The 21,309-nt window shown below is 40.1% G+C and overlaps 1 protein-coding gene across 3 annotated transcripts; it reads right to left on the reverse strand.

The window, feature by feature from the left end:
- Positions 1-318: 318 nt before the first annotated feature.
- Positions 319-15,631, reverse strand: LOC108271764 (nuclear factor of activated T-cells, cytoplasmic 2). Of its 3 annotated transcripts, none has more exons than XM_017479499.3 (11): positions 15,557-15,631; positions 15,287-15,433; positions 13,785-14,700; positions 13,372-13,540; positions 10,427-10,629; positions 9,940-10,112; positions 9,046-9,186; positions 7,800-7,855; positions 7,553-7,685; positions 5,810-6,379; positions 319-4,622 (listed from the first exon to the last, which is right to left on the reverse strand). In XM_017479499.3, the coding sequence occupies exons 2-11, from the start codon at positions 15,411-15,413 to the stop codon at positions 4,573-4,575; spliced, it is 2,538 nt and encodes an 845-aa protein (XP_017334988.1). In that variant the 5' UTR covers positions 15,414-15,433; positions 15,557-15,631; the 3' UTR covers positions 319-4,572. The 3 variants fall into 3 exon arrangements, with proteins under 3 accessions (XP_017334988.1, XP_017334989.1, XP_047014599.1); XM_017479500.3 differs by having other exon boundaries at positions 5,810-5,959; positions 6,068-6,379; positions 15,287-15,628; XM_047158643.2 differs by having other exon boundaries at positions 5,793-6,379; positions 15,287-15,628.
- Between the last annotated feature and the right edge of the window lie 5,678 nt (positions 15,632-21,309).

Genomic DNA, 21,309 nt, shown 5'->3' on the forward strand with positions numbered 1-21,309 from the left:
GAACTTTATAAAAAAGAGAGAGGTGTGTTCAGTCAGCTTCATAAACCACTGGGAAGTCCTGCAAGAGAGTACAACAGAGCAGCTCTGAAGGTGTTTTTAATGGTTTTCCTCAAAGTAAACCTCTTTTATATGTTAATTTACATAGTGACAAGTGACAAAGTCCTCAGGATATTCTTTTTAAAGCTACAGTCTGTATGTGTCCCAAAATGTCTGAAGGGCAGCATAGATCGTGCAGAATTGCTAACAGAAATTTGTTCTTCCTCCGAGGTAATTAATTACTCCTATTGTTATTGTTAATGAAATACATTAATGAGCAGATTAGTATTTATATAATACAGATAATTTTATTTGCATTCAATGTACAATCATAAATACATATTCAAAAATGGGCACTCATCCTAAGCATTGCAAAATAACATCTGTGAAATAAGATATCAGGGTTAAAATTTCAACTGAATGATATTTTATAGTTGTACTTTCTCTTAGTTAGAAAGTCCATTAAAACAGAATGGCAATTGTAGAAAATAACTACTAACTAAAAGAGCATTATGGCATAAAACTCGTGTAATATTATTTGTCATGGTTTTGTAGTATTCTGTAGCATGGAATTGCACCTCAATTTTGTATCACTGTCTCTTTTATGTCCATCAATATTTCTGTCAACACCCAGGATGCATTACACATATACATGACATACAATTAACAGGAAATCTCTTGGTGAGCACCTGATCCTGAGTGGTAGCTAGCATTAGTCGTATAGTGCTTGTACCTCGTACTGTTCATTTAATTTCACTACTAGCAGAGTGCAGCATACCTGAGAACTAAAGGTGCTGTTTTCCACAACTGTCTAAAAAATAGTTGTTAGCAGCTATAGGAAAAGCTAACATGGCAGAGGAAAATTATGGATATTCACACATAGGATGGATATAAAATGTCTACACACCCCTGTTAAAATGTCAGATTTTTTGTGAAATAAAAGGACACTAAGCTCAATCATGTCAGATCTTTTCCCACCTTTAATGTGCAGTTGCAAAGTATACAAATAAAGTGAAAATCAGAAACCTTTATAGGGGGGAAAAAATAATCAAATAAAAAAGTTACAATAACCTGGTTGCATGTGTGCACACCCTTAAACTAATACCTTGTTGAAGCACCTTTTGATTTTATTACACCACTCAGGCTTTTTGGGTAAGAGTCTATCATCATGGCACATCTTGACTTGGTAATATTTTCGCCACTCGTTCTTGCGAAAACGTTCTCTATCTGTCAAATTGTGAGGGCATCTCCTGTGTACAGCCCCCTTCAGGTTAGCCCACAGCTTTTTAGTAGTATTCAGATCTGGGCTCTGGATAGGCCATTCAAAAACATTGATCTTTTGGTTAAGCCATTCCTCTGTTGATTTGGATGTATGCCTTGGGTCATTGTTGTGCTGAAAGGTGAAATTCATCTTTTCATCTTCAGTTTACTAGCAGACGCCTCAATGTTTGGCACTAAAATTGTCTGGTACTTGTAGCTATTCATGATTCCCTCCACCAAGATCCCTCCGCCCCAGTTCTGGCTGAAGAAAAGCAGCCTTAAAGTATGATGCTGCCACCACCATGCTTCAACGTGGGTATGGTGTTCTATTGGTGATGTGCATCCAATATAATTTTCAGAATTATGAAATTATTATACCTTATGAAATTTTCCCACATGGTTTCAGGTGATTTAGTTGAGCCTCCCTAGTAAGTTTTTGTCTTGTTTAGTAAATTTTGGAGGGACATCCTGTTTTTGGTAATGTCACTGTGGTGCTCCATTTTCTCTGTTTGTTGATGATGGCCTTCATGGTACATGGAACATCTAATTTTTTGGAAATTCTTTTATACTCCTCTCCTGATTGATATCTTTCAACAAGTGAGATACCGTACAGACTCTGTAAGCGCTTTGTGGACCGTGGCTTCAGCAGTCAGTTGAAACCAAGAACTTGTCCTACATGAGATTGAATGTGATTGGTTCATTCTGAACACAGCCACATCCCCAATTATAAAATGGTGTGCACACTTATGCACATTTATGGGTTATTGTTAACTTTTTTACTTTTCCTATTTTCCCCTAAAATGTTTCTGATTGTTTGTCACTTACAGTGCTGTGAAAAAGTATTTGATTTCTTCTGTTTCTGTGTTTATCTCATAATGATGAGTTTTACATCTTCAAAGGAAATACAAAAAAAAAAACAACGGGAACCTGAGTAAACACAATACAGTTTTTATTATTACATTTTTTTAATGAAGCCATAAAATTTATCGAACACCTATCACCAATGTGAAAAACTAATTGCCCCTTAAACTTAAAATCTGCTTGTGCCACCTTTAGTAGCAATAACTGCAATCAAACGCTTCTGATATCTGGAGATCAGTCTTTCATAGCACTGTGGCGGAATTTTGGCCCACGCTTCTTTGCAGAACTGCTTTAGTTCAGCCACACTGGGGGGTTTTCGAGCATGAACTGCCTGTTTAAAGTCCTGCCACAGCATCTCAATTGTCTCAAGTCAAGACTTTTGACTATTCAGAGGTGGACTTACTACTATGTTTTGGATCATTGTCTTGCTGCATAATCCAGTTGCGCTTGAGTTTCAACTTATGGACTGAAGACTGGATATTCTCCTTTAGGATTTTCTGGTAGAGAGTATAATTCATGTTTTCCTAAATTATTGCAAGTTATCCTAGGCCCTGAAGTAGCAAAGCATCCCCACACCATCACACTCCCACCACCATGTTCTTTTTGTGGAATTCTGTGTTTGGTTTACACCAGATGTAACGGGACCCCTGTCTTCCAAACAGTTCCAGTTTTGACACATCAGGCCAGAGAACATTCTCAAAAAAGGTTTGAGGATCATCCACAAAATTCAGAACAGCCTTAATGTTAATGTAGCAGTTGCTTTCATGCCATTTTTGCCCAGTGTCTTTCTGAAAGTGGAGTCATGAACACTGACCGTTATTGATGCAAGAGAGGCCTGTAGGTCCTTTGATGTTGTCCGTGGCTCTTTTGTGACTTCCTGGATGAGTCGTTGCTGTGCTCTTGGGAGGAATTTTGAAGGTCGGCCACTTCTGGAAAGGTTCACTAATGCACTGAATTTTTCCATTTGGAGATAACGGCTCTCACGGTGGTTCTTTGGAGTCCCAGAACCTTTGAAATAGCTTTGTAACCATTCCCAGACTGATGTATTTCAATCACCTTCTTCCTCATCCTTTCTGGAATTTCTTTCCACTTTGTCATAGTGTGTTACTGGGTAAGACCTTTTAACCAACTTCATGCTGCTGAAAAAGTTCTATTTAAGTGCCGATCTGATTGAACAGAGTTTGCAGTAATCAGGTCTGGTTGCGTCTAGTCCAGCTGAAACCCATTATGAGTGCACTTTCCTAGATTTGGGGAGTAACTACAGGCCCAGTTGGTATTGGATAACTTTTTGCTTCAATAAATAACATTATCATTTAAAAACTGTATTTTGCGTTTACTCGGGTTGCTTTTGTTTTATCTTAGATAAAACAATTTTAATATGAGAGAAACACAAAAACAGAAGAAATCATGATGGGGCAAATACTTTTTCATAGCACTGTAATGTTTATACATTGCAATTTCACAGTGAGGGTGGAAAAAGTTCTGACATGCTTTATCTTAGTTTAATTGTTTTTCATCACAAAAACCTGCCAATTTAACACGGTATGCAGCCTTTTCACATATACAATATACAATATCCATTGTATATGTAGCAAAGACTTACACAAACTGGAAAGACTATCTAAATCTAAAAAGCTAAAAAGAGTTATTGGGATAACCACCATGCAAAATTCTGAAAACTGCAATTCCACCTATACTCCAGACAAAAAAGGACAAGTTGTTAATTCTCTCAGCCTCAAATAGCAAAAATAGCTAACTAACATTACTGTATCTGCCTAGCTAACCTTTTCACTTGAGCTTTTGCCTAGTTGTAGCAAGGTCTAAAGCTATACATTATTGTTTGTTAAATGTACCTGCTACAAATCAAATACTCTAGTCAATGACACAATTTACTAATCACGTTCTTCTCTATGACGGTTCTTGTTGGAGCTAGCACTCGAAATTGTATATCTGCATATCGCTATGCAACAGTAAATAAGAAGAAAGCTCATCTGACAAATTTCTGTTGAACAAGTAATTCAGATTTGCTATTGTAATTATGGTCAGATATTTGGTATCCTTTATTCACTGGCTATCCTCTGCATTATCTAAGGGAGCTAGTGGCTCCCCCTAATTAATCACCTAATTCAAAACTGGTTGTAGATGCTAACTTGTATGTGGGTCCCAAGACAAAATATTTTTGTTCGCATTACATGGAATTTAAAGCTAATCTGTTTTTCCTGACTCCTTACTGGTTACGTGATCATCAGAAATATGCAATCAGCAATCATTAATATAATTAACAATTATCACCATCCCTTTAAAAACACTCTGATATGACATAAAGAATCTGTGCAGACGTGGAGGCTGATGAGTTGTCCAGAAGTCCTGGCTGTCACTTTAAAGAAGACTCTCGCTGAGTTTCAGATCTAGCCATCACTGATCATTGGGATGAACGGTCAGATCTTTTCTGATCACTTCGTTCACTGAGAAAACATAACAGAAAAAAAACAAACAACAACACATATGTGGATGTCTAGAAGTATTAAACATGATGCAATTCTGGTTTCCACGCGGATCACTCTGTTGCTTAGAGGAAAAGGATATTCTAGCTTCACTGTGATACACAGGCTTTACAACTCACAATAATCCTTCAGCAGGGAGCAGCACTGAGTCATAGTCATGTTTATCATCCTGCAACCACCTGAGGCTTTGCTTGGCTTTGTTTTCTGTTGCTCAACAGAGGTGGTAGTGGGCTAAAATTGGAAACTTTTCTACCACTTCAGTCTAAAATTAGAACAAGGGCTGGCTATAACAGGCACCACTGGGCCTTAAATAGAAGGCACAGTGCTGACACTTCCACTCCCACGACAACCATTACATGACTGTGTGACTGCTTTACACGAAATGCTAAATATAATACCGGTAATTACTCACCGTACTAATGCTGGTTAATAGCTTTTACCTAACCTTTTCAATATAAGCAAATAAACCTGGATATCATATTAATTTGCCATGTCTATACAGCTAAACAGGGTGATGGTGTAACAGTGGAGAAAAATTCTTAATAAAAAATATTTTAAAGGGTAAATCATTAGCCAAAAAAAAAAAAAAAAAAAAATTTTAAACTAGGGGTTTGCTGAATCTGAATTCCGCCGTAAAATTGATAGTCCTTTCATGCCTGCTCTGCTCATTACACTTACAGAACTCAATACTGAACTAGCTTTAGCAGTTACTATTTAAAGCTATGACCTACATGGTGCAGGCTGTAAAAGGGGCCACCTTTTACATGCTGATATACATTAAGCTGTAGGACAGACTGTAGAAATCAGTGTCAATAAACAAGCCATCAGCTGCTACGGCAATACTGCCACGTGACTCTGTGGAGTAAATAAGTTTTCATGTTATCTTTTTGTAGGTTATGGGTTACAGCAGATTTTTTTCTTGTATATATCATTACCTTTTATAACTACCCATTTGCCGTGCTACCAAATTTACCAAATTAACTTATTCACAATTGTGCAACAATTTGAGGCCCAGGAGTAACATTCTAGGGGTTAAACTCAACCTTTTTATTACTAGAATAGAACCTTAACTTCTAACGTTTACCCCAGTCTTTACACTACACCCACCAAAATGACAAGTGTCAAACTAACCAAAATTAGCTCCTCACCATCATCCAGGTAAGCTTGGTCCAGATTCTCCTGCTTAACTCTTACAGGACTGCTAGTTCTCTGATGCTCCACAGGCTGCCGCTGGTTGTAGCTCTGCACTGAAGGGGCTGCTCTCTGAACAAAGCTTCTCTGATTGGCTACATCCAGGCCTGGAAACACAGAGACACCAGCCTGGTAGCTGTGTCCAGCTATGATGTGCTGGTAACTGCTGGGTTTGAGATGAGAGCCTGGATTTGGCCCTATGGCGGATGCCTGACCTGAGCAGATGGGTTGCACTCCAGATGCAGGGTGATCCAGGGGAGGCTGGTAGTGGCCAGGACTGCTGCTGAGGGCTTCTACCTGGCTCTGGTAGAGGGCTGAAGGCTGATGGAGCTGGTACTCTGAGGCTGGAGGGTACAGGGTAGGGCTGCTGGTTCTCTGGGAAACCTGGCATGGCATAGCACAGCAGCTGGTAGGTAGCTGGGCAGTGTGATGGCACGATTGTGGAGAGACACCTAAGACCTGGGAGACACTGCAGCCAAGCTGTCCATACTGGTACTCATCCACCGGCTCGGCTTTTATCAGTGGAACTGGAAGAATAAATAAAATGACAGGGGTTTATCATTAGGCTGGTAATACAAACTTCAAAAATAAGAGCCTCAGTAGTAATAAGTGATGGTTCCTTATATTTATTAAATGCTATTTAAATAATAACCAGAACACACAACACCTTTGAATAGAAAACTTAAAATCCAGGTTCTATGATACCCAGGTACGAGGTAAAATTACCTATGCAGTAGAGGGGTATAGTTAATTTAACTGGGCATAAACCCAAGCACATATTCTCATCCAGTTGCTGGTTTTGTGGTCAGAATGAACACACATACAGTACACTGACATGGGCTAAGTGGCAGAAGAGGGACATCCAAATCTGCCATAAAAGTGATACCAACTTTGTTCTCTCAAAACAGTCCATTAACTAGACATAAAGTAAAACACTATTTTCTTGAGGTCATCTAATGCCCTCTCCTCATTCTTAAAAGCAATCTACTTCAACATAAATAGGAGACTTCACCCAGTTACTAAAATACATCTTATGGAATTCATTTATCTGTAACAAACAACTCTACTACATGTGGTACATGTCCTACATATCAATGCAGAATTTAGACTGGTAAAATATGCATGAAACGTTGTACATTTATTAGAAATCAATTAAATATCTGTAACTAATACAGTCATGTATGTAAGCTTTATGCTCTGCACACGTAAGCGAACGCCCACAAAACTGCATGAAAAGACAGAAAATGTACACATTTGTTTTGTCAGCAAAGTGTTTATATCTACCACTAAAATCTGATTGGATATTATCAGTAAAACGGTGCTTTTGTTGATCTACAGTACACTGGGACAGCACAACTAACCTCACATCTTGGTAATGCATTTCATCTAACTCCACCCCTTTTTAAAAAAAAAAAAAAAATGACAGCAATTATCCAGACTTATAGAAGTGCTGAGCAATCTCCATCAGGACATGTCCTAGACACGCTAGTGCAATCATGTCCTAGCAGTGTCATTTAAACGTATGTTCACAAATACACTATACAACAGCACAGATGTTCTGGAACATTATAATGATTAATGTTGTTCTCCACAAAAACAGCAAACATTGATTGTTACCGAAATGAATAGCCAAATGAATCTGCTATTTTGTGCGCTGTGCTGAGTTTTGAGGACACTGGGTCATAGAGAAAAGCAGTTACCTGGGTGAGGCATGTAGGTGAAGTGTTGAGGCTGACTACGCTTCCTCTTCCCATTCAGCACATAGAAGTTGACTTTAGCTGGATGGTAGATGTTGGGGTCTCGATATGGAGGAATTTCCACATACAGCATGTTCTGTGAGGGACACAATATCCATTCAGCTTCAAGAATGGTTATACCGCCAAAAAAAAAAAAAAAAAAATCAGGCTATGTGTTATTCAATTCACCACGTGATGCCTAAATACATACTGCATGACTTTTGTCTCTGTTGACTGTAGCTTCCATCTCCCATACCTCCAATCCATCTGTAAGAATATATAATCAAGGTGTCGAAAATGCTTTGTAATTTAGAACAACAACAGTTTTCTCTACATGACTCACTAAACACTTCATTTTTCCATTGCTTCTTCTCCAGTACTAACCACATCACTTTTCTTCAACATCTTTCACACCAAGAAACATGTTCAATGGTTGATTTATTTATTTTTTTTTTGTTCAGCACCACAACACAACTTGACTCCCACTGCATCCTTTCCATGACTCTGGTGCACAGACACGTAAGCAGCACGTCCCTTTCAAGTTATGTGAAGCATGCCCTCCCCTCACACCTCTGTTGGGCTGCCTACGCACTCCGAGTAGAGGAAAGGAAAGAGAAGACTCTGCTTGTAGATGGTATCGCTGCAAAGCTTAACCACATCCGCTAGCTCCACACTGCACACCTCAATGGAAAATATCTCTACATTTACCAATAAGTTAAAAACGAGTGTAATGTGTCACTAAGGTTCTTAACACTGTCTCACACTGTCTTTGTGGTGTGAAAGAACAGCTGGCCTGCTGTTTTGTAACGTGGTGTACATTACTATTGTTCAAAATATTTAGAAAAAAAAAAAAAAGAGTGCATAATCACTTTTATATTAGTTGTCGAGGAATATAAAACAAAATTAGTAGTAATTCACAATTTGAGAGAAATACATCTAAATATAAACTTACCTAAACTTAGTATTAGTAAAGAACTGTTTGGGAAAGATTCAGTGCAAAGGAAATTAGAAACTTTTACAACTTGTTTGATGATTAACCCAAATAATAATCTATTTAAAAAAACAAAAAACGTGGTTATCTCTAACAGTTTGGAAGATCTAATGCATGGATTGAATTACAGTGTGTGGGTATTGAACGTTCTCTGTAAACACTGACAAGCTGACTTGTGGTGTATGTGTGCATGCTGCTGCTTTGCAAGCGTGTTATCTATTTCCCGCTCTTACGCTGATGCACCAGAACTGCACTGACCAGACCAGACTACAGTATACAATGCAAACTTACACACAGGCTCCTCATATGCAAACCAAGTCAGTACACCTCAAGAAAAAAAAACAAATTACATGCTAATGTTACCTGCCAGCAGAGTACAGCGCCCGGGAAGCTGAAATATTTAAACAACGCTATGACTAATGACTTATCAGTAATGAGGATTCGTCTTGTTGACCGGAATACATACCTTGGGTTTTTTCAGTGAACAGCACTCTGGACTCAGAGGTGAAATTTTGACCAGTCAGGATCATCTGCAGTCCGCCTAGCACAGAACAGCGGTCCAAATCCTGCCTCTCCACGGCTGGATGTTCATGTGCAGATCTCTGAGCTACGATGGTTTAAAAAACAACAACAATTGTAACCATCACAACCAAGCTGTCATCTGCTTAATCATTATGATCGGTCTGGATCAAAATGAATCGCTTCATTTTTATCTCATGTGAAACAATATAATAGGTTTTTTTTTTCTTTTTTCAACACTAAACTTTACATTGGTTCAGCTTCTATAAAAAAAAAAATTACATTTGTACAATAACTCATGAACAAATTAAGATCATATTAAGGATAATTAAAAGGACACTATACGAGCCTACATGTGTGATTTGTTCTTGCTATTTCTTTCTGTACAGTGAATCAAATCATGATAATGGATAATTAAATAGTGAACTGAATCAAGTGCCCTGGAGAAATAAATTCAAATACAGTCCATAATCAGCATAAATAGAACTTATTAATTGAATAACCTTATTTAATTATTGGATAAATGAATAATCTATATAGAATCTTTATGTTAGAGGCTACTGAAAAACTGACATGCACTAGTTTCTCTATTTTTCTGGCACAAAAAAAAGAACTGTTTTTTCCCTTTTCCTTTACAGGCAACTCAGTGGTCAGGGTGGTTCAGAGGGGAAAATAAACCTGTCAATGTTTACAACGCTTTTTCAATTCACCTCTCAAGCAGCAGAGGGCTCTAAATATTACAAACGGCTCCTCGAAGTTTCTTCCAGTCGAATTAGTCAAATGGAAAGGCATAAGGTTTAAAAGTGGGCCGTGTTATTGTTCCAGCAGATTCAGTACTTACAGCACTCGATGGGTTGTGAGGCCACTTGGAGAGAAAGCCACTGGCCTCCAGGCTGAGGTACATGGACACGAAAGACCAGCCGCACACGTGTGTTCTTGCGCCCCACGTCTGTCTCACCTTTCCGCAGCTCAATATCAGCATTCTTCAGCTTCAGTATCCCGGCACAATCCACACTGAGAGTGAAACACGGGTTACACATGCATACAAACCGAATAAAGAATACGTAAAGGATGATGATTATTTAGACTGCAAATTATAATAAGATTTTTAAAAACCAGTTTGCCAGATAGGATTCAAGATTAAGCCAAGGATAACACTCCCTCCCTGTAAGAAATCTTTTTTTTTCCCATCCAGAAATGCTATTTTAGCAAAATATCGTCACAATTTGGAAAATAAATTTGAACATAATTTAATAAAAAATATATTTTTTACTATTTATTTATTATTTTTTTTAAATAAATCATTTTTTAAATGTATTTTTTCTTACACTGCCCTCATGTTGTCTTTGGATTCCAGCGGCAGCTCCAGAACCTTGGTTCCATTGACTATTCTCTCATGGCTGCTAGTGGTGACAGTTTTGCCAGTGATGCGGTGGACCTGGTAAAAGGCATGTGGCCTCACGGCTCTCTCATCAGCCGTTCCAATGAAGACCTGCAGTGCCAGAGCGTCTCGCCCACTGTACCCGTGCAACTGCGCCCACAACAGTTTGCATAAATGTTATACTTTGCAGTTCAGATCATCTATTGGTTGATTACAAAGCATCTGTCAGTTAATGAATCAATTAAGAAGTGTACAAATCAATGAAATATACAGTTGATACAGAAGTTGTCAATGGTCAAGGCTGGCTGAAGTTCCAGCTTCTCATCACCCATAATGTCATTGGTGAATCTAGATAATGAATAAGACACATTGTGATGATGATGACAATAATAATAATAATAATAATAATAATAATAATAATAATAATGTCTAACTTGTCTCAGCCAGCTGTCTAGTGCTACCCGGTACTTGCATTAATGATTTCCTTATTGTTGGATCGCACCCACGTTTAGGATGACTGTTGCTATCTGCTGTGCCCTCTTGCAAATAGTTCTTGACATGTATACAATTTGTCCTCTAAGAACAAATTTCAAGAACTAAAACTGTCCTTTGGTCTCTTCCAATTCATGCTGAAGTATTAATATTTCTGACGAATACTTCCTTACATTAAAAAAGTTACATATAAATTCTGTGTGTTTATTTTACAGTGAGATATACTATGTAGCCTTTGTGATATACCAAGCAGATGAAAATTAAACTGTTGTAGTACGTAACAGTGCATGATAAGACATTGCTCTCCTTCGGCCTGCACAAGAATACTCAAATGAAAACAAAGAAACGCATCTATGCCGCAACTCTGCAAGGGCAGGAAGATAAAGTAAAGTTAGGAGCTGTTTCATCAACCATGTAGTTGATGAGGTATGGGTTCTGAAAAGCCCTGCAGTGTAGCCTAAGAACTTTCGTTTCATTTCAAACTAATGAAACAGCTTTCAGATATATACTTTGATGTCTACATGTACTAATTCTCACTACTGAAATCGCAGCAACCTTGTATGCACACAGGACACTTTTTTTTTAATCCTGTAGATTAGTAGCTGGTACTAATCTTTGAATTACTTGATATTTGGTCCAAAAATGTCCGATATGCCCCATCCATACTCTCTGATTACGTATTCAGCATGCTCACATTATATTTACGGCATTTGGCAGACACGCTTATCCAGAGCGACTTACATTCATCTCATTTATATATCTAAGCAGCTGAGTGTTAAGGGTTTTGCTCAAGGGCACAACAGTGGCGGCTTGCCGTTTCTGGGGTTTCAACGGGTACCAATTGGAAGGCTCACGACTTCCCAATTGGTACCTGTGCTACCACTGCCACATTACTACTAACACTGGACTTTTAAAATGATCCTTTGCTTCTCTGAGTAGCTCAGACATTTTCATACTTTGTAGTTTCGGTATGATAATGATAATGATAATACGATTCTTTAACTTATGTACCTTCAGCTAGCTTTTACTAATGACTGTAACAATATTTGGAATTATTTGAAATATTTGGAAAGACCACAGTTTTGGTCTATCCTCCCAGTACAATAACGCGATAATAGACTAAATAAAAAAGCAGTAGACAAATGATGACGTGAAATCATTACATAATGGAAAAGTTATCATTTTCAATTGTAACTATTCACTGTTTAATTTTATATTTTCATTTTCAATAAACTAATTAGTTTATGGTTTCATAAATAAATATCATTTTATTTATTTATCTACAGCTTTATTTGTTTAGTCAATGTGCATATTTTAATTGATTAATTGACCGATTACTATTTAATAATGAATCGAATGGTTACTAAAACACACACACACACACACACACACACACATATATATATATATATGTGTGTGTGTGTGTGTGTGTGTGTGTTTTATATATATATATATATATATATATATATATATATATATATATATATATATATATATATATATATATACACACACACACACACACATCACACACACACGGTACTGGTATTGTGCAACAGTCTTAGTCACATGCAAAGAAATGCTGTACAGCAAGCACGCCTTCAAACATAATGAAATTAAAATGTTTCTACATTTCAAAAAATACTATAAAGAGCAGTAAACAAAAATAATTCAAAGTCGATATTTGGTGTGACGACACTTTGCTTTAAAAAAATGTTGGAAATGTTGAAAAATTGATAATGTAGAAGTCATCAAATAAAAATCTATAACAAAGTTTGTTCTAAAAATAGGGTGTCTAAGACTTCTGCACGGTACTGTGTGTGTGTGTGTGTGTGTGTGTGTGTGTGTGTGTGTGTGTGTGTGTATACATACATGCACACACACACACACACACACACACACACACACACACACACACACACACAGAGAGAAAGAGAGAGGTTTGCAGGAAACAGTGATTCCAATATGAAAGAAAGTGTTTCATACGTGTTAAGAACATGATTTCACACTCTACCTACGTATACACACAAACTACTGAACTGTAAATGTCAGTGTAATTGCTAAATCCATTTTATTGAACACAATTACTCTCTGGTTAACGTGATGGTAAACTGAGGGAATGTTGTACGGGAAAGGAAACAGAGCATGCTCTGTTATAGTACAGAAACAAATACAGCTTCATTTCCATAAATGTTAACAACAGCAGGAAGATAACACTCTTCCTTTCTTTGCTGTCTAGCTAACAAATTGCATCATCTCACATATCTTGACTCTCTCATCCCTCAGTCTCACACTTTTAATTTCTCTAGAATTCTTTCACTCCTATACTAAACCCCCACATGCACCCATACACATACAGGTCAAGCTCACTACCACCCACAAAACACACTCCCTGTTTACCTGAACCACAGGATGTCCTCCTGACACTGCTTTAACAGCACCTCTGCTGCCTTCAGTCTCATAGTGGGCTCTGTGGTGCTGTCTGGGCTGAACCTCTATTCTCAACTCGTACTGTTCTGTGCTGCTGGGAAGCGTCCACTCCAGAGCAGGCAGGGACGCCAACGACATGCTAAGAACCAACACACAGAAACGGTCACATGTGTATATCTCAGAGATCATGTTATAGTAACAGGAATCAGCATGCCAACATTCTGCAGGTTTGGAGTTTTCTAACTGTATCAGTGGGATTAAAAAAAAATGTTCATTACATAATTGATTCAAGCAATAAATACCTGACCAGACCATAAGGGTTGATGATAGTGCTTCATTTAATCAGTAATGGTCTAACACAGGCTGGTAATTGGTTAATTTACCTGCACATGGCTGTGGTCATCTGATTAGGCCAACCGATGGATGGCATGACATATATTGGATCCATTACAGGCTCCCTCTTCACTTCAGGGAACACAGCATGCTCTGTTTGGCTGTAGACCAAGTACTCCTGATTAGGCCGTCCAATCTTTGTGGGCACTGGTTTAGCGAGGTGCCTGCTGAAGTTGTCTACAAATTCGTCAAGGTTAGCTGTTGGTCTACAAGGTTCAACCAACTCCTCTCGCACTGCATGAGGAGAGGGGCTTCGGGAGCGTGGGGGAACCAAGGCAGGGTTCTGGTATTGCTCGTAAGTGCGTTTTCCCTGAGGAGAAGTGGAGCGCGAACCTGGCCGTGAGGAGGACGCAGATGAAGGCCTGCAGTTCAGGAAAGTCTCCTCAGTGATGCTGGTGCGTGGGGATGTAGTTGGAGAAGTACGGGGTGAACCGGATGCATGGATGGCCTGGAGCCTTGGGCACAAATCAGCCACGGTCATGGCAGCTAAACCTCCAGCTCCTGAAGCACTGGGAGAAACACATGGTGAGGGCTGGGGTGAACACACTTCCGAGTGCCAGCTGGAGGAAGTGCTGCTTGCCGGGCTCAGGTTCTCCCTGTAGAGCAGGTTCTGGTACGGAGGCACAGCCAGACGCCGACTAATATCCACTGGTGCTGTTTGGACATGCTCACGGTGCTGGTGGTGTAGCTCTGAGCAGGTGATCTCAATGCGGGGGCTAGCCTGCAATGAGAGCGAGTGACTGAGAAGATCTCGCAGATCAGGGTGATGACAAGTGAGGAGGTCCTCAGAAGTTGGAGGATTATAGGAAGGCTGATGGAGGGACAGATCGCTGTATGGAGCATGGGCCTGGTCGATATTGGACGAGGGTGGATTAGCATCGAGGTGTGACAGAGCATCAAGTTCATCTGTTGAGGAAAAGGAGCGACGTGGAAATTAGATGGGTTAACGTTGCAAGAAAGCTGAAGGAAGACGAACTTCGATCGCGCCATTTTAAAGTGGAAACTGAGCACATGCTGTTCGGTTTTATGGCAATGAAAAGAACAAGTCCCTCACTACATCTTCCAATAATACACAAATAATCCAGTACATTTTCAGACCAGCTTAGTGTTGTCGTTGTTCTTGTGACTTTATGGTTAAATTATGACTTCACCCATATTTGCAATCTGAAAATAAACAATCTTAATATTTTATATATATATATATATATATATATATATATATATATATATATATATATATGTGTATATATATATATATATATATATATATATATATATATATATATATATATATATATATATATATAACTAATAGGGGTATATAGAGTAGCTTGATAATTTTGATATAACAGAGTAAAATTAAATAAATCTATGGAACACAAACACAAATACCGTGTAAATACAACAAAACCAGCTGCCAAACTCTAAAGCCACTGAAGCACTGAAGGGTTTTAACAAACTTGTCAATAATAAATGAAGTCCGTTGACTGACCTTGGTCATCAGGTGGAATGTCATTTCCAATTTGTCCGTAAAGGAACAGAGGGAAAGGAAAGTCCAGCTCTTCCTGTCCGCCTGCAGCAGCGAACCCGACAGCACTGTTTTCACAGTTACTACTCATTGGGGAAATGTTTTCGTCTCCTTAAAAAAAACAACAACAACAAACAGCTAAACTAGTTGAAATGCCCTTAAAGGTAACTACACCGGAAATAAAGAAAAGACGGAACAAGTTCCGCAATTGTTATGGAATAATAGATAGTGTACCCTTTCGCAAGTGAAGTGACTAACACACACACAGTACAGCAGAGATGTGTCTCTGACGCGCGGATGGGACTGGGAGAACGCGAAGAGCGCGAGCTGTTCAAAGAGACCGACGACTTCCTGTTTAAAAAGAAACTCCTCCGAAAACTTGCGGTGAACTGTTTCTCAACCACATACACAGAACATCTTCATCTGGTTATTGTACTGTTAGGCTATTATATATACATATACACAGTATCTCACAAACGTTAGTACACCCTTCACATTTTTGTAAATATTTGATGATATCTTTTCATGTGACAACACTGAAGAAATGACACTGTGCTACAATGTAAAGTAGTGAGTGTACAGCTTGTGTAACAGTGTAAATTCGCTGTCCCCTCAAAATAACTCAACACACAGCCATTAATGTCTAAACCGCTGGCAACAAAGGTGAGTACACCCCTAAGTGAAAATGTCCAAATTGGGCCCAATTATTCATTTTCCCTCCCCGGTGTCATGTGACTTGTTAGTGTTACAAGGTTTCAGGTGTGAATGGGGAGCAGGTGTGTTAAATTTGGTGTCAAAGCTCTCACACTCCCTCATACTGGTCACTGGAAGTTCAACATGGCACCTCATGGCAAAGAACTCTCTGAGGATCTGAAAAAAGAATTGTTGCTCTACATAAAGATGGCCTAGGCTATAAGAAGATTGCCAAGACCCTGACACTGAGCTGCAGCACGGTGGCCAAGACCATACAGCGGTTTAACAGGACAGGTTCCACTCAGAACAGGCCTCGCCATGGTCGACCACAGAAGTTGAGTGCACGTGCTCAGCATCATATCCAGAGGTTGTGTTTGGGAAACAGACATATGAGTGCTGCCAGCATTGCTGCAGAGGCTGAAGGGGTGGGGGTTCAGCCTGTCAGTGCTCAGACCATACGCTGCACACTGCATCAAATTGGTCTGCACGGCTGTCGTCCCAGAAGGAAGCCTCTTCTAAAGATGATGCACAAGAAGGCCGCAAACAGTTTGCTGAAGATAAGGAGACTAAGGACATGGATTAGTGGAACCATGTCCTGTGGTCTGATGAGACCAAGATAAACTTATTTGGTTCAGATGGTGTCAAGCGTGTGTGGCGGCAACCAGGTGAGGAGTACAAAGACAAGTGTGTCTTGCCTACAGTCAAGCATGGTGGTGGGAGTGTCATGGTCTGGGGCTGCATGAGTGCTGCCGGCACTGGGGAGCTACAGTCATTGAGGGAACCATGAATGCCAACATGTACTGTGACATACTGAAGCAGAGCATGATCCCCTCCCTTTGGAGACTGGGCCGCAGGGCAGTATTCCAGCATGACAACAACCTCAAACACACCTCCAAGACAACCAATGCCTTGCTGAAGGGTGAATATGATGGACTGGCCAAGCATGTCTCCAGACCTAAACCTATTGAGCATCTGTGGGGCATCCTCAAACGGAAGGTGGAGGAGCACAAGGTTTCTAACATCCACCAGCTCCGTGATGTCATCATGGAGGAGTAGAAGAGGACTCCAGTGGCAACCTGTGAAGCTCTGGTGAACTCCATGCCCAAGAGGGTTAAGGCAGTGCTGGAAAATAATGGTGGCCACACAAAATATTGACACTTTGGGAACAATTTGGACATTTTCACTTAGGGGTGTACTCACTTTTGTTGCCAGCGGTTTAGACATTAATGGCTGTGTGTTGAGTTATTTTGAGGGGACGGCAAATTTACACTGTTACACAAGCTGTACACTCACTACTTTACATTGTAGCAAAGTGTCATTTCTTCAGTGTTGTCACATGAAAAGATATCATCAAATATTTACACAAATGTGAGGGGTGTACTCACTTTTGTGACATACTGTGTGTGTGTGTGTGTGTGTGTGTGTGTGTGTGTGTGTGTGTGTGTGTGTGTGTAAGTATATATATACTTATATATAGGCTATCAATTTGTATGTTTATGCATCAATTTCTATAGCCTATCAATTTGTTGATATATAAACAGGAAGGACTCTGTTTGAATTATTCTTGTCAAGTTAAAGTTCAGTGAAAACGCTGTTCCGAAAACACGCAGAATTTAACCACAAGATGGCGACGTTGCGTTGTACCGTGGTGGGGATTTTCCTTGCAAAACAAACACTGAAGAGTGATGAGTTGTGTGTTGAACAGGTGGGAATGACTTGTTCAGCTGTTTGTTGATGTAGGATGACCTCTGCCAGTTTCATCTGCTCCTCAGGCTGGCCTCCTCCACTTCTATCCAAGTGCAGGGATGTGTTTTAAACCTTACTACAGTGCGTCAGTGAAGTACTTTACTTCATTAGTGTGCTGAGAACCACTGTGTTGTAGACGACAAGCACACGGACCTGTCAACGTGGGCAAATAAGTTTCCCTGCTTCACTGTATGTGGCTTGAAATGATTATTCTTGACCCCTTTTGTATAATTGATACACTCAGTTTGCTCATTTAGGGCTTGGCATTTAGTACAGTTTAGGTATATAAGCCCTGGCTCTAGTAGCAAACTAAGTTAGGCTACCTTTTGATGTATGCCTTTGCAATAGGCTTAATCGAAATGAGATATAAAATATGAGATGTTTGAATTCCACATATTTGTGGTGGAGGGGGAACGGTGGCTTAGTGGTTAAAATGTTTGCTTCATACCCCCGGGGTTGGGGTTTCAAATCCCACCTCTGCCCCGTGTGCACGGAGCTTGCATGTTCTCCCCACACTGGAGGGGCCTCCTCCAGGCACCTCGGCCTCTCCCCTGCCAGCCCAAAGACACACGCTGTAGGTTGATTGGCATTTCCAAATTGTCTGTAGTGTGTGTGATTGTGCCCTGCAATAGGTTAGCATCCCATCCAGGTTGTCCCCAGCCCTGTGGTCCAAGCACCCGAAGACCCACCCAGGCTCCCCTGTGACCCTGTGTAGGATAAGTGGCATAGAAAATGGATGGATGGATACTTGTGGTGATTCAGCACTGTACGTAGTGCACATTTTTATACGTACTAACAAGCATTATTCACTTTTCAAACCTCTTCAAATAATGCTAACAACTGGTTGCATTACTGTTTTTTTGTTTGTTTGTTTGTTTGTTTTCGTTTTGTATTGTAATTGGTATTGTGATCATAACTGTATAGTATAGGCAGATACAAACGAATATTTCTGAATAAATAAATATGTAAATAAATCAATTCTAGCACTGATGCAGAAAATGTATGTGGATTACTGTAAAGTATCTGGTTCTGTATCTGTAAAGTATCTGTAAAGTATCTGGGGTTCGATTCCCGCCGGGACCCTGTGTGTGCGGAGTTTGCATGTTCTCCCCGTGCTGCGGGGGTTTCCTCCGGGTACTCCGGTTTCCTCCCCCAGTCCAAAGACATGCATGGTAGGCTGATTGGCGTGTCTAAAGGGTCCGTAGTGTATGAATGGGTGTGTGAGTGTGCATGTGATTGTGCCCTGCGATATCCCTCCCTGGGATAGGCTCCAGGTTCCGCGTGACCCTGAAAAGGATAAAGCGGTATAGAAGATGGATGGATGGATGGATGAATTCGCTGATGCAGAAAATGTATATGGCTTACTGTAAAGTATCTGGGTGTCGACATATATAGTTAAAGCTTGTTATTTTATCCTACTTCATTTGATCACACATCAAAAGATACATTATTCAGCTGATAAGTGCAGGAATCCATTGCACCAAGGAGTGACATCTGATCATGTGGATGATGGTCATAAACTTTCGACATGCTCTATGGGGTTAAGTTATGGTAAATCATGTAGGAGGAATGATGACTACAAATCAGAGTGTTCTACAAATGAATGTGTGACTAGATGATGATGGTGAAATGTCCAGTTGTCCCATGCAACCATAAACGATCTGCATTGTTTAGTCTGTTTCTGTAGCTCTTTTTGTAGAGATCATATGAAAATTAATAAGCACTCTGTATTAAATGGTCTAATTTTGATGAGTCTTTCAGCAGTTTTTTTTTTTTTGCATGTTATTGCTGCACGTTTAGTAACGTACACTATATGGCCAAATGTATGTGGACACCTGACCATCACATCCATATATGCCCATTCCAAAACCATGGGCATTAACATGGAGTTAGAGCTCCCCTTTGCAGTTATAACAGCCTCCACTCTTCAGGGAAGGCTTTCCGCTAGATTTTGGAGCGTGGCTGTGGGGATTTTTGCTCATTCAGCCACATGAGCATTAGCGAGGTCAGGTACTGATGTTGGGTGAGGAGGTCTGGTGTGCAGTCAACGTTCCAGTTCATCCCAAAGGTGTTCAGTGTGGTTGAGGTCAGGGTTCTGTACAGGTCATTTGAGTTCTTCCACTCCAATCTTGGTAAATCATGTGTTTATGGACCTCGATATGTGCACAGGGGCATCATCATGCTGGAACATTTTGGGCCTCTTAGTTCCAGTGAAGGCATTTCTTAATGCCACAGCATGCAGAGACACCCTGTACATTTGTGTGCTTCCAACTTTGTGACAGGTTTGGGAAGGCCCACATATGGGTTTGATGACAAACATTTTGTCCATATAGTGCACTTGTTACTATATTTGCTATCTTCATTTGTTTAATCACATGTGTGTGAAGTTTTTAAACAGAGTATGCAAGACTATTGTGTTGTATTGAGTTTATTCAGGTCTGTAAATTATAATACAGTGGTGTGTGTTAATGTTAATGAAGAGTGCAAATGTTAATGCAGCAGTGTGTGTGCGTGTGTGTGTGTGTGTGTTAATTCAGGTATGCAAATGCTCACGCAGCAGTGTGTGTGTGTGTGTGTGTGTGTGTGTGTTAATGCAGCAGTGTGTGTGTGTGTGTGTGTGTGTGTGTGTGTGTTAATGCAGCAGTGTGTGTGTGTGTGTTAATGCAGCAGTGTGTGTGTGTGTGTTAATGCTGCAGTGTGTTTGTGTGTGTGTATGTGTGTTAAAGCAGCAGTGTGTGTGTGTGAGTGTGTGTGTTTGTGTGTGTGTGTGTGTGTGTGTGTGTGAATGCAGCAGTGTGTGTGTGTGTGTGTGTTCATGCAGTAGTGCGTGTGTGTGTTAATGCAGCAGTGTGTGTGTGTGTTAATGCAGCAGTGTGTGTGTGTGTGTGTGTTAATGCAGCAGTGTGTGTGTGTGTGTGTGTTAATGCAGCAGTGTGTGTGTGTGTGTTAAAGCAGCAGTCTGTGTGTGTTAATGCAGCAGTGTGTGTGTGTGTGTGTGTTAATGCAGCAGTGTGTGTGTGTGTGTGTTAATGCAGCAGTGTGTGTGTGTGTGTTAATGCAGCAGTGTGTGTGTGTGTGTTAAAGCAGCAGTGTGTGTGTGTGTGTTAATGCAGCAGTGTGTGTGTGTGTTAATGCAGCAGTGTGTGTGTGTTAATGCAGCAGTGTGTGTGTGTGTGTTAATGCAGCAGTGTGTGTGTGTTAATGCAGCAGTGTGTGTGTGTTAATGCAGCAGTGTGTGTGTGTTAATGCAGCAGTGTGTGTGTGTTAATGCAGCAGTGTGTGTGTGTGTATGTGTGTGTTAATGCAGCAGTGTGTGTGTGTGTGTGAATGCAGTAGTGTATATGTGTGTGTTAAAGCAGCAGTGTGTGTGTGTGTGTGTGTAAATTAAGCAGTGTGTATGTGTGTGTTAATGCAGCAAGAGTGTGTTACAGCAGTTGTGTGTATCTGTGTTAATGCAGCAGTGTGTGTGTGTTTGTGTATGTGTGTGTGTGTGTTAAAGCAGCAGTGTGTGTGCGTGTGTGTGTTAATGCAGCAGTGTGTGTGTGTAT

The sequence above is a fragment of the Ictalurus punctatus genome, chromosome 11 (assembly GCF_001660625.3).
Source record: "Ictalurus punctatus breed USDA103 chromosome 11, Coco_2.0, whole genome shotgun sequence".
Taxonomy (NCBI): domain Eukaryota; kingdom Metazoa; phylum Chordata; class Actinopteri; order Siluriformes; family Ictaluridae; genus Ictalurus; species Ictalurus punctatus.